The 12,458-nt window shown below is 41.1% G+C and overlaps 1 protein-coding gene across 1 annotated transcript; it reads right to left on the bottom strand.

The window, feature by feature from the left end:
- Positions 1 to 1,360: 1,360 nt before the first annotated feature.
- On the bottom strand, positions 1,361 to 12,451 carry TMEM9B (TMEM9 domain family, member B). Its single transcript, XM_010179619.1, has 5 exons — positions 12,361 to 12,451; positions 10,636 to 10,727; positions 6,787 to 6,895; positions 5,482 to 5,616; positions 1,361 to 1,651 (listed from the first exon to the last, which is right to left on the bottom strand). Exons 1-5 carry the CDS (start codon positions 12,442 to 12,444, stop codon positions 1,496 to 1,498), a joined length of 576 nt encoding a protein of 191 aa, XP_010177921.1. The 5' UTR covers positions 12,445 to 12,451; the 3' UTR covers positions 1,361 to 1,495.
- Positions 12,452 to 12,458: the final 7 nt, after the last annotated feature.

Below are 12,458 nucleotides of genomic sequence, written 5' to 3' on the forward strand. Positions count from 1 at the left end.
GTCTCACATTTAATCTTCATTATACCTGTAATTTTGGGAAATTCCCTCCATGTTAAGAAGTGTAACACCACATCAAAAGTTCATTATGAGGCAATTACGTTTCCACTGCTGATGTGGCAGAGCTGTGTATACAGGCATAGTTTGTTTCTTTCCCATGCTACTCTGTCCCACAAGCTGTGGACTAAGCCAGCCAAAACTGCACCTGGCAACACACAGTACTGTCAGACACACCATTTCCTTCCCCACTGGGACTGAAGACTCAGTAAGATAACACAACTACACATGCATAGCTAAATTTGAGTCCTGGATTAAAAAAGTCTTTTTCAATTAGCAATTTGGGGACCCTTTCTTTCCTTTATCTACACACTGAACAAGTGCGCATTTCTGCTCTGAAGCATTTTCAGAGAAGTGCTTTTTATAGATGGAATTGACATGCAGGGCAATGAGGGAGAAAAACGATGATGTACAGATAATGCACAGCTGTTTTTCAAAAATCAGTTTTAGCTTTAATTGTTACATTCCAAAGGCGATATATGAAAGTTAGTCATCTAGCAACTGTATAACCTCTTAAGAGAGATGAGTACAGAACCACAGATAAAAAACCACACCTAACTCCCAAGATGACAGGTGCTAGAGAAAGTATGTGCCATACACCATCAATCCAGACAAATGCAGAAAGACTTTTATAATAAATATTTAATCATATACTAACTCCTGAGACTTTACCCATGAAAAGAACGGGAGAAGATTTTTTAAAGAGATACCATATACATCCAATATATTAAGCTATTAAAGCAAAATAGAACAAAATACCAACGCTGTCTTGATATACACTGCATTTGAGTTTATCTACATCACAGTACTTGAAGTATGCAGCTCGAAGAGTCAGTGTCCATTTAAGTTTTGCCTTAAACCTGCAAACATCTCTTGACATACAAGCATCTTGAAAGTACGAGTGCAAGAAACCAAACGATGAATACAGCCAATCAGGATTTCATTCTCTGATGTGAAAACTACACAGCAAGATTTAGATTTCTAGTACCTAGCATTAGTCAGAAGAAAACCCAAGAATATTTACAAAAGGTCTTTACATAAAGTGATTAGTGAGTCGTAAGTAATTACTGTGTTCCCAGGTACTTTTTAACCACATAAATAGTAAAGAGAAATATATAGTTAAAAACCACCATAAAGTCACAACTGTATATAAGGTACCACAGTGGCAACCCAAGATATCTTAGGGTTGTTTTCTTTTCAGTTTTGTTAGTAAAAGCCATTTGAAAACATAAAGACTTTAGCTTTTGGTTAACTAATCTTTTTCAATTGCTTTCACCCCACAATATTCCTTCAAAGTACAAATACTTTTTTCTTTATTTTGTTCAAATCAATAATGAACCATTCAGGAAAACCCTTCTGAATTGGCAGGATCCGGAAGATGCAAGTCAGCTCTCTCAATCAGTCCACTTTACTTCCCTGGAGCTGTTTTTCTGAGACACAATTAACTCAGCACAACATGACGGTCAAAGACAGATTTGCGTTGCTCTTGGACCTGTAACTTCCAGCGCTGCTGGGCATACTCCACTTTGTTCAACACGTTGGCACGGCTCCGAGAACGAGCCAGCACATCATGCGCATTTGCAAAAGGCTGATGATCCTGCAATGGCAAAAATCATCCGTTAGATCTCAACAGTTCCACCGAGCAATCACACCAGTCTTTTTTTATTGTTACATTCCACACGACGTGGGTTTTTTTTGTTTGGTTTTGTTTTGTTGGGTTTTTTTAAGGTAAACAAGCTGGTCAGTAATAGTAACCAAGCATGGTTTTTGAATATTTAGAACCGTACTTCCACAAGTTTCCCAATATATCAAAATTCATTGTACCGTCAAACAATTTTCTGCTGCCCAGAGACACCATGGTGGGCTGCAAGGTCAGAACCACAGTCTTGCACCCGCTAGCAGCTGGTGGGACAGCACCACTAGCAGCACTGGGAGCCTCTTGTTATCGTCCTGAGTGCACTTCACTTTAAAACTGAATACGAGTCAGTTCTCTGCCATCTCTTGGCCATTTACCATCTGGCAATTCAGGATATTCACAGTTTCTACATAAAACCAACACACTCTGCTATTTACCAAACTAAAACTATTGTACTGAGCTGTCTAAAAGCAAAGCATCAATACAGCTGTTGAAATGACAGAGCTCAACAATAACTGAGTGCTTGTTTAATATTTATTCTCACTGTTTTCTAACAGTACCTGCAAAGCTTTTTCTTCTTCTAGTAAATATAACCAAGTTCTAAACAGCAAGAGTTGGAACTAAACTTCTTCTTTGCCTATCAAACTGTTTTGGAAAAAGTCAAATTGATAAAGCCACGTCAGAAAGCATAATATACACAATGCATCATGAGAAACAACAAATTATGTCCTGTATTAAATAACTGACTTTTTGGTACGTCTACAGCTCATATTCCTATTTTTTTCCCCAGAACAATTTTGACGGCATTTACATTAATGGATACTTTATTTGTGACATGATTGTGCAGAGAAGCTCAATGATAATTCTTAGTGGTAGAGAGATTACCATGAGTGCTACCCCTTAAAGTGATGCCTACAAGTCCCAAAGGCACACATGAGACTCACTGGGCTAGGAAATATGCTAATAGAGAACAAGAGACAATCCTTGACTCAAAGAGCTATAATCTCACCATAAAAGTTTATGCAGTTGGATATACCTAGAATGAGAAGTGAACCGGCGACAAATCACTTCACTCACAGGGAAACAAGTCACAATAACACCACATTTCTACTATAAAACAGATGGTGGAAGGGAGAGCACAGGACATGTTAGATGGTAGTGGCTTGCCTGATAAACAATCTCAGCTCAAAGGCTAGCTACCATCAATTTCTATGTAGACAACAAGGGGGAAAAGGTCTATGAAAGTGGCTTAAATTCATCAATTGTCACTGCCATCAACGGGCAACAAGAAAGAGCAAACAGACTGGCTTGAAATTCAGTAACAAAATCATTGCATGTGGTATTTTCAAAGTGTGACAAGGATCAATACCTCAAGAATTTGCAACTGAGAAGGCAGGGATGGGAATAAACCATGAGGGACCTTAAATTATATTCACTGCCATAGAAGGAGGATAAATGGACATTGATTAACATGAACTAAGCAAGGAGTGAAGAGCTTTTGTTCCAAGCACTACTGCAGAGATATGCACTAGTGACTCCACTACAGGTAAGGGTCACAGTAACAGTTACAGCAAGACATGAAACTGGTTAAGATGGATCCAGAGTTTAAGGTCAATTCATTCTGCAGTTAACCTGAGCTCTGCCACGGGACTTACTTCACTTCTTCAACCTACAATCAGAAGATTCTAACCCAGATTTCGAGGCATCAATGTAATTTATATAAGGTATAAAATAAATATAATCTGTCTGAGGTACAGCACACAAGACAAGTTCATTTAATTCAAGTAGAAACTGCCCAATTTGATTCAAGAATGTAGACAAAGTGTCATTCAAATTCCTCCTTTAAAAAACCAATAAACAACAAAAAAGATCCAACCAAACAAAGAGAAGAACACCCCAAAACCCACCACAATATCCTCTTAGAAGTGACTGGGAAAAAATCTTAAGATGTCAAGAAAAAGACATTTGGAATATGTCTCCAAGTAACACACAAGGAAGTGCCAGAACAGTGGGACACGACAGCAATAGTGTACTTCTGTCCAAAGAAGTTGTTGTTCTGTTCACTCCAGACAATGCCACCTCAGACTTCAGTAACAATCACGTTTTTGTTGTGGAGTCAAGACAAATAAAGGCAGCAGGGCTGATAAACATTTATCTAGAAAAATGCTTGCTTTTCAATATTTAATTTACCCCCCTGCAGAACAGCAACACCTTTTAAGTCAAGATGTGGCCACTGCTGATGAAAACACAGTAGAACTACAGAATATGCTTTTCCTCAGTGCACTAGCAATGACAGCTGTCACACCAAAAACAACCTGGAGAAACTGAGTGCAACTCGCACTAAAATCTGCAGATACAGAGCGTAACAAAGCACAGCATTTTCCGCTTTCGATACCTTCAGACCTATGAAGCCACTCAAGTAACAGGCAGTCAAAACTACAGGGCTTTGAAACAGATTTTTTTAAAGAGTTGCTATCAATTTTGTTTTTCCAGGAACAAACTCATCTCCTCCTATTAACTTCCTACTTATTTGAAGGAATGGTGACAATATTCCTAACGATTCTATTGCAAGGCATTAATAAATGTTGTAAATCTTTTTGACCAGCTCCCGTTTACTTCAACAGCGACCAAGTGCTCGTGCTTGCTGAAAGGCTCGGCTCAGGCAGACGGCAATCCTCCCGTTTCATACTCTGGGCTTGGTTTCAGAAATCCCTTCAAAGGTTACACCGCACCTGAAGCGTACTTTACCAGTAAAAGTAGTGCTGCTTGAGAGCTCAAGTCAGAAAACACATTCACGCCAAGACCAGAATTGCTTTCTCAGTTTGTGTGGTTCAACACTGACACGTTGCCATCAATCCAGCTGCCACTTTAGCAAACTTTCCTCACATTACTTCATGGCGCTATTTCTCCCAGGTATGCAGAGTCATCAGGTTCAGGTGCACGTAGATTCATCAGATGCCGAGGAATAGCAGTATTTTTATACTATTCTAAGGCCCTCTTCAGTACAGAGATGACCTACTCCCACCAATCAGTATTCCTTATCCACACTAATCAGGTGCTAAATGTCTCTCTTTCCAATGCAAGGTCTTACACACCTTTCCTGCAATGATACTGAAGACAATTTGTTTCATTTCTATTAGAAGCCAAAAACCCTGTGCTAGGGATTGGGAAGGCCAGCAATGACAGGAAATAGAGTCACTAATGGACTACTCCCCTCTTCCTCCCAAAAAAGGCTGTTCTGATCTGTTGGAATATACTACCACATTCTGCTTTCTAGCAGTAACACTAAGAAATTATTTCACCATCAATCACTGTACCACCTCATTACAATAATTTCTTCTTTTTTTTTTTCCATCAACAAATTCAAACTGGAGCAACAGAAGATGCAACCCTTTTACTTTCTTTCTGTAAAGAGAGATCTAAGCAGTAAGTAATCTGCATAAATGTGACCACCAACAAGACTGTATAGATCATTCACACTTAAGAAGTTGTACTTCCTATGATTCTGTGATGAGCTTACCTCCATTCCTACTTTGCTGTTTTTCTGAGAAAATAATCTGTGTCTAGACCTGGGATGACTGAAGCAGTCCTCATCTTACTACTTTCTAGCACAGTGAAAAATGAAAGAGCGGCTTCACAAAAGTAAGCACACAGCTTTCTTTTCCTGTCCCTTCAGGAAAACCATTTACACTGTCTGGCAAAAAAAGCTGCTTATCCCAAATAGTTATTTAACAACTAATCATCCCAATCTTTATGTTGACCCAAGTACACAAGCACTCTGGTGAACTCACCCCAATGTCTTCATCACTTTGTATGAGCTGTGAATGGCCAAAGAGACGTCTCTTCAGTATAGGTTCCACCAGCGTAAGGTACACCATGTAGAGAAGAAGCAGGCCCAGAATAGACAGGTATATGATGATTGTTACCTACGCAATACAAGCACAGTTTATGCCAGAATTGTGACATTATTCCCACAGTCTCTCAGCAAGCAGCAAAGATCAAAAGAAGAGTACATGCAAAGTTTGTGATGAGCCTGTTGATCTTTGGTAGAGTCACTAAATGACTTAAAACGCACAAACAGAGAAAAAACACCAAACCACAACCTAGTATTAAAAGGGTTTGGGGCTGAGAGACATTAGCTTGAAACAGCTTCTCTCAGTGAGGCCTTGCTAAAATCTTACACTATCCCTCTAAAAACAAACTGGCGTTATAAATCTCACCTCAACCGAGACAACTGGTCAGCTTGGCCATTAAACTAGGGGGACAAATGCAGGGCACTTCCTACATGGTCTCCTTTCTCTAGCACAGATCTGCATTCAAACAGTCACTAAGAAAAACATGAAGGCAAGAAGAAATATCAAACTTCTAGAAGACCAAAAAAAGGAGTCTGTGTTATAAAAGAAAAGAGGAAGGAGCCAGGCTCTGCTCTGTGATGCCCAATGCCAGGACAAGGGGCAATGGTCACAAGCTGGAGCACAGGAGGTTCAGTCTGAACATGAGGACAAACTTGTCAGTGTGAGGGTGCCAGAGCATGGCCCAGGCTGCCCAGAGAGGTTGTGGAGTCTCCTTCTCTGCAGACATTCAAAACCCGCCTGGCTGTGTTCCTGTGTGACTGCTCTGGTGATCCTGCTCTGGCAGGGGTTGGACTGGGGGAGCTTTCCAGGTCCCTTCCAACACCAAACATTCTGCGATTCGGTGAATTTTGCTCTTTTTAGTTTGCCAACATACAAAAAAAATTTATAATAAGACAGCTGATTAATGAAAAGGCCTCTAAAATAATAACAAAATATAATAAAAATATAATATAATAATCACAAAAACAAAGTCCAAGCTTTCAGAATTTCAGCAAGGTGTAAAGCTTAATCTCAGAAGTGGCGATGTGCAATGATGTACCTCAAGCCCACTCCTCCAGCTGTAGCTTGATGCTACTGTTACTACTCAAGGTAAATAGTGAGCAACTATCATGAAAAAGGTTAAATCTTAGACTGCTTTAGAAAAATTGTGAAGAAATACTATTTTGAAAGGGAAAAGACAACTGACGTATTTACCAATCAGTTGGAGTATTTAACATATGCCAACAGAATTACACTACTTACCTTAATCGTCACAGAGCTTCTCTCTTCATATTTGCACTCACAACGTAAACAGTACGCTTCTACATCAGGTCCAGGGACAGGCATAGGCTCAACCACGTGAAGACAATCACTGAAGACAGACAGAAACTGCAGAGTCAGTGTTGAGCTGGTTTTAGCTTACCTGCACCACTATGCATGCAAACCCCAGCTACATGAGCCGAGAAGCAACCTTTTCTTAAATTCAGCTGTTCTAAATTAAAGGTATCCAAGATTTAAAAGAAATAAATAAAAAAATTTACTGCTCCAAAATTCAGAACAAGAAGAAACTCAGCTATTGACAAGCTGCTAAACAAGTTTTAAGACCTTTCTAACTCAATACACTGTTTTCATTTCTCAGTGAAAGTATTAAAGCTGTCAGAATAACAAGTCCAAGGGTTTGAATCCCCACACAAATCCATCCCTTGTCACTGACATCGCAGATGAAAGTAAATTCCAGCTATACACTTCTTTCTTTATGATAATCAGAAGAGCCTTACTCTATCCTTCTACTGTCTGAAGGAAGATTAACTTCTGTTCAAGAACAGAAGTTCTTTTTTCTTGCCATCACAAGTTACAGGCTTCAAAGGAAAAAAACAAAGTCATCAGACTGGTTGTTTCTCTAAGCAACAAGACAGTGAATAAATAGCATTCAGTTTTCAGCACCAGACCTGGAGACCTGGATGCAAAAGCATAATTTTACTTAAATAATTACAAAATAAGTCAGTCTCATGCCAAAAAGCGTGGCTGAATCTTATGGGCACTCTATATCACAGCACTAAAACCCAGCTGCCATAAAACAACTGCTTCCCCCAATAACGTCTATAATTTTTGTCAACTTGGGTTGGTTACTCAGAGTTCACATCCCAGGGTCCCTGCAGAGCACCGACAGACCAAAACTCATGTTTCACATCTATCTTTGGTAATGAAAGAAAATGCCTGATGTGGCAGCAGCAGCCTAGGATTCAACCCTCCACTGGGCTAGGTTACAACGCTGCAAACACATGGCCAGACATCAACCCATCGCTTCAGTCTTCCTTCCATTTCTTCGTCGTAACTAAAACTATTGAGTGCCAAGTCATCTCCTCTGGAGGAGAGTGGAAGGCTTATTTTTACCATTTATTTGAAAGTAGAATTACATACAGCATTCAAGTTACAAAAATAAAAAATACATGCAAGTTATAATCTACGCAAATGTTGCTCATTAGATGGAAAGCTTGCATTAATATGGTGCATAAGTATAGCAGAAAGCTTGTATGTAGTTTAGGTATGGTAGTAAGTCTGTTACTCTGAAGTGTTAATATCAGCATTTTTTTAATCTCATTTCAGTGTCTATAGTTGCTTGGAACTGTAATATCCATCAGAACCTCACAATTTTGATGATGCATTTCCTTGGATCACGATTCCACAGCAATTTTTAAGGAAAATGTAGAAAAGGTGGATCTTTTTCCAAATTCCTTTCCCACTCAACTGCCTCCACATTACCACCTTCTCCCTTGTGCCCGCAGAAACCTCGCCAAGGAAGCATTTCTTCCAAGGTAAGCTATGCTAGTCAGGAGGGCAGCTTGTAGACAGGGTATCCTCCCTTCCTCCAGGACCACCGCTGCAGTCAGCCTCCAAATATGAAACACCAATACTTCCACAGTGCAAAACACAAACACCAACACTCTCCAAGTGAGTTATTTAACCCCGCAGGTGCTCAGGCATCACCGTGCTTGCCGAGCACACTGTCCCTCAGGATGGGATTGCCTGCAGTAGTTCCAAGCCTGAGCCCAGAGGGTGAATGCTGTACTGGTGTCAAAGCACCCCAGCCCATATTGACATCAACCTAATGCGGTATTTGCCAGCCTGAAGAACACACCACTGCAAGTGAAAGAGCTGAAACACCTGAAGCAGAGCATCACGAAACACCTGAAGCAGAGCATCACGAAACACCTGAAGCAGAGCATCACGAAACACCTGAAGCAGAGCATCACGAAACACCTGAAGCAGAGCATCACGAAACACCTGAAGCAGAGCATCACGAAACACCTGAAGCAGAGCATCACGAAACACCTGAAGCAGAGCATCACGAAACACCTGAAGCAGAGCATCACGAAACACCTGAAGCAGAGCATCACGAAACACCTGAAGCAGAGCATCACGCTGTGTATTACAGGTCCAACATTAAAAATTAAGTTTTCATTTGATGTCTGGACAAGCCAGCAGTAAGTGGTCACTACGCTGTATATAATTCATAGACACTAAAAATCGATCTAGCTCTTGTCTTATGAGAGAGTGTACATCAGCAAGTTCTACTCAATAAGAAGTCACTTGCACTGATGCAGAAGTCAAAGTACAGCATTAAATTGGACAATTTTATTGCAAGTAAACTAGCAATCAGCCCTTTTAGAAGTGGTAAGAAGACATCTCAAATAGAAGATCAAAGCCATAAAATGTTCCTAGGTAGTCACTTAAGAAATTCTCAACAAAATGAGATTTAAGATAGGAAAAGAGATTTTGAGAGTCTGTATGCACCAGTATCTATCACCATAAAACTAGTTAAGCCCTCAAAAGACATTTTTCCTTCAATCACTACCAATATTGATTTCAAGGGAGACGAGGTCTTTCTTGCTAGCAATGCACACACTAAGCAGTATGCACTGAAAAAAATCCATTTTCCCTTGCAGAGTGGTGATGAACAATAAAACCAGCAACACTGTTTCTCTGAAATGCCTGCTGCAGCTGGAATTCTCGCAGTATGTTTCATACCGGCAACTTAATTTGTCATAGTAGGACTAATGTTGTTAAGTGAATCATGTAGGACAAAAATAGTAACTTTGGTTGGACAGTACACTTCATGTTCATTAGTTTAGACTGAAATTTACAGTGGTCCTCACAGTCCTCCTGTAAGTAACTCAATAAGTCTGTATCACTAATTTTATTCCTATAATTATTTCTGTGGGCCTACTCAGGAGCATGACTTTTTCATCATCAAGATGCCAGTCTGCTGCTACTCGTCAGACTGAAAAGTGTTTTATAAATTGTTAATGTCACTGAAGGAGAGTCAATACATCAAGAAGTATGTCACGTTTCTACAGGCTGACCCAAGAATCTCTGGGCACTTCCAACATCAGCGCACCTCTAAGATACGGTGTTTCATTTGTATGATTCACACAATGATACTCAAGGTGAAATTACACAAGGAAGCTACGCCAATGTAACAAATCACTGCCATCTCCTGGTCTTCCCCAACCCCTCATCTCTGGCCATCCACATCAGTCCTCAGCTTGGAGTCTCACAAATGCCACAGCTGGCCTAAGCATTACAACAGAGCACGTTGCTGGGGCACAGAGATGTGAGACGCCCCTCTCTCTGAAAAACGGTGGTGTTAGATGGCCCAGGCCATGTCACGTAACCACACTTTCTGGCTGAGGAGACACGAATCTCCAGAAACAATAGTCTCTAAATGACAGGATGGGTTTCAAGAGTGGAGAAGGAAGAGACAGTACTCCCTAGCCCCAGCCCCATGGCTGTGCTCCCTTGCCTTTAAGCCATTTCAAATCACTGAATTAAACTTACAACACACCTTCTTCCATCCCACTACCTCAAGTCTAAATAAATAACTAAACATGCAAGCAAGCAAACAGAAGACAGGGCAAAAACTATGGATTTCTGCCTTGTGCCTTGCCAGAGCTGAATTCTGGAGTGCTTTTAAAGGAAGGGTCCCAGTAAGTTATGCAAAACATGTAATTTCTTCTGGCATCACCACAGGAGACTCACATATAACCACTATGGAACAAGTAACTTTAACCAGTAAAACTCATTATCATTTTTTATGTCACACATACTCACCAGTCTTTCTGTGAAATATTTTTGTTGTAAATTTGGCCCGCGTGGTCTTTGTAAGGAGGGCAGATACACTTACATCGGACGTCCTCAGAATTCTGTAAAGCAAACAACATGCTTAGAACAAATTATCATCAGTAACCAGAACAAGATACAGAAAGCACTCTTCACAAAATACACAAAATAATTAACACAAACTACTTGCAAGTATCTTTGAATACTTACTGAGTCTTACTCAGGACTTCCTTCAAGTTTAAGAACTGTCCTTCAAAATTCCTAAGCAGGCAGAGCAATTTGTCAGGTACCACTATTAGTTCAGATAGCAAATGCATTCTTCACAAGAAAAGCCTGGTGCTCAAGCTCACACTTCACAAAGCACACATTCAGAAGTTACTCATGTTGGCACACACAACTATTCAGCTTATGAGGACTGCTGTATAACAGACACAGTGATGAGCCTAAAACAAGTGACAGCATATTAACCCCAAATTGAGGTTGGCAAAGAAACCTCTGTGGACAATTCTGTCCTCCCTGGCCACAAGAGAAACAACTCTGTAAGAAAAACTACTAGAGGGACTAGTACAACCAACAGCCCTTTTTTCTTAAACAGCAGCAGGATTTTGTGGAGTAGAGAAGAAAAGTACAAAACTGGAATTCCAAATGAAGGCAAAGTAAGTGGGAAAAATTACAGTAACAAGTAAAAGCGAGTTTGAGAGAAACAATTTAACTTTTGTGCAACAGTAGGCACCGCAAAAAGAAGTGAGGAGAATTAACTGCTACGGACAGAAAGAAAGAAGCAACGCTCAAACTTAATACTTAGATCACTAGTGGGAAAAATGGGATTTCAAAAAAAACATCACTTAGTGGGGTATATTGAAATAAGATAATTCATTCCTTTCCCAAATTGCAAGACAACAGAAAACTCTATGGAGAGAACAGAGACGGTCAGCAAGTGGTTATAAATAAGAGCATTCTCAAACCCAAATCAGAGTAACTTATTTGAGCAACTAATAAGAAACAGAGTATAAACACAGCTTATCTAAAGTTCAAGGTAATTTCTAACGGCATTACAAAAGAATGTCTCAACAAGCATTGGTAATGAACTTCTACACTGAACAACCAGGTCAGGGTAACACTAAGTGGGCATAGGTCAGTCAAAAACCTTGACCGCATTATATACCAAGTTACTTCTGGTCCCGTCATAGAAAAGCCAAATAGCTGATTAGCATTTAAAAGGGGCAAATTCAGACACGTGGGTTCTTCGACGACAGGAAACACTTTTATTAGGAAGTACGATGTTCTCTGTCAGTCACAGAGACGCTAAGATTATAGTCCCAGATATTAACCGAGAAACAGCAACAGCAGAATGTCCTCGGCACTGACCCAGGTAAGGCGGCAGGAGCGGGCACAGCCACCACAGCACAAGAGATGAGGCGCTAAAGGTGAGGCGAGGAGAGGACAACGTCCGACCCCATTCAGGCAGCCCCAGGAACAGCAGCTTCACCTCCGGCAAGGCCCTTTCAGGGCGGGGCGGCAGCAGTGCAAGGCAGAACACGGCCGAAACCACCGGCTCCGGCCTGTCCCTAAAGGAGGTCGAGGCGGGGACGAGAGGGATGAACGAGCAGGGGGTCACCGAGCGACCGGTGGGGCGGAGGGGAAGGCCTTGATACCAGGCCAAGAAGGAGGGGAAAGAGGGTAGCACCGCGATCCGTTTCCCTCCACTCCGCTTACCTTGGCCTCAGCGCCCAGCCCCGCCAGAGCGGCCAGCACCAGTAGCGAGCAGAGGGGCGCCCAGCCCCCACCGCAGGCCGCCATGTCGAGCCCCGACC

The sequence above is a fragment of the Mesitornis unicolor genome, unplaced genomic scaffold, assembly GCF_000695765.1.
Source record: "Mesitornis unicolor isolate BGI_N332 unplaced genomic scaffold, ASM69576v1 scaffold23152, whole genome shotgun sequence".
Classification (NCBI taxonomy): domain Eukaryota; kingdom Metazoa; phylum Chordata; class Aves; order Mesitornithiformes; family Mesitornithidae; genus Mesitornis; species Mesitornis unicolor.

Excerpts from the sequence above, each read along its gene's own strand:
- TMEM9B (XM_010179619.1), bottom strand. The coding sequence starts at position 12,444 with ATGGCGGCCTGCGGTGGGGGCTGGGCGCCCCTCTGCTCGCTACTGGTG. Across the intron at positions 10,728-12,360 it reads GGCTGGGCGCTGAGGCCAAG|AATTCTGAGGACGTCCGATG; the intron begins GTAAGCGGAGTG and ends TTTGCTTTACAG. Across the intron at positions 6,896-10,635 it reads AATATTTCACAGAAAGACTG|TGATTGTCTTCACGTGGTTG; the intron begins GTGAGTATGTGT and ends GTCTGTCTTCAG.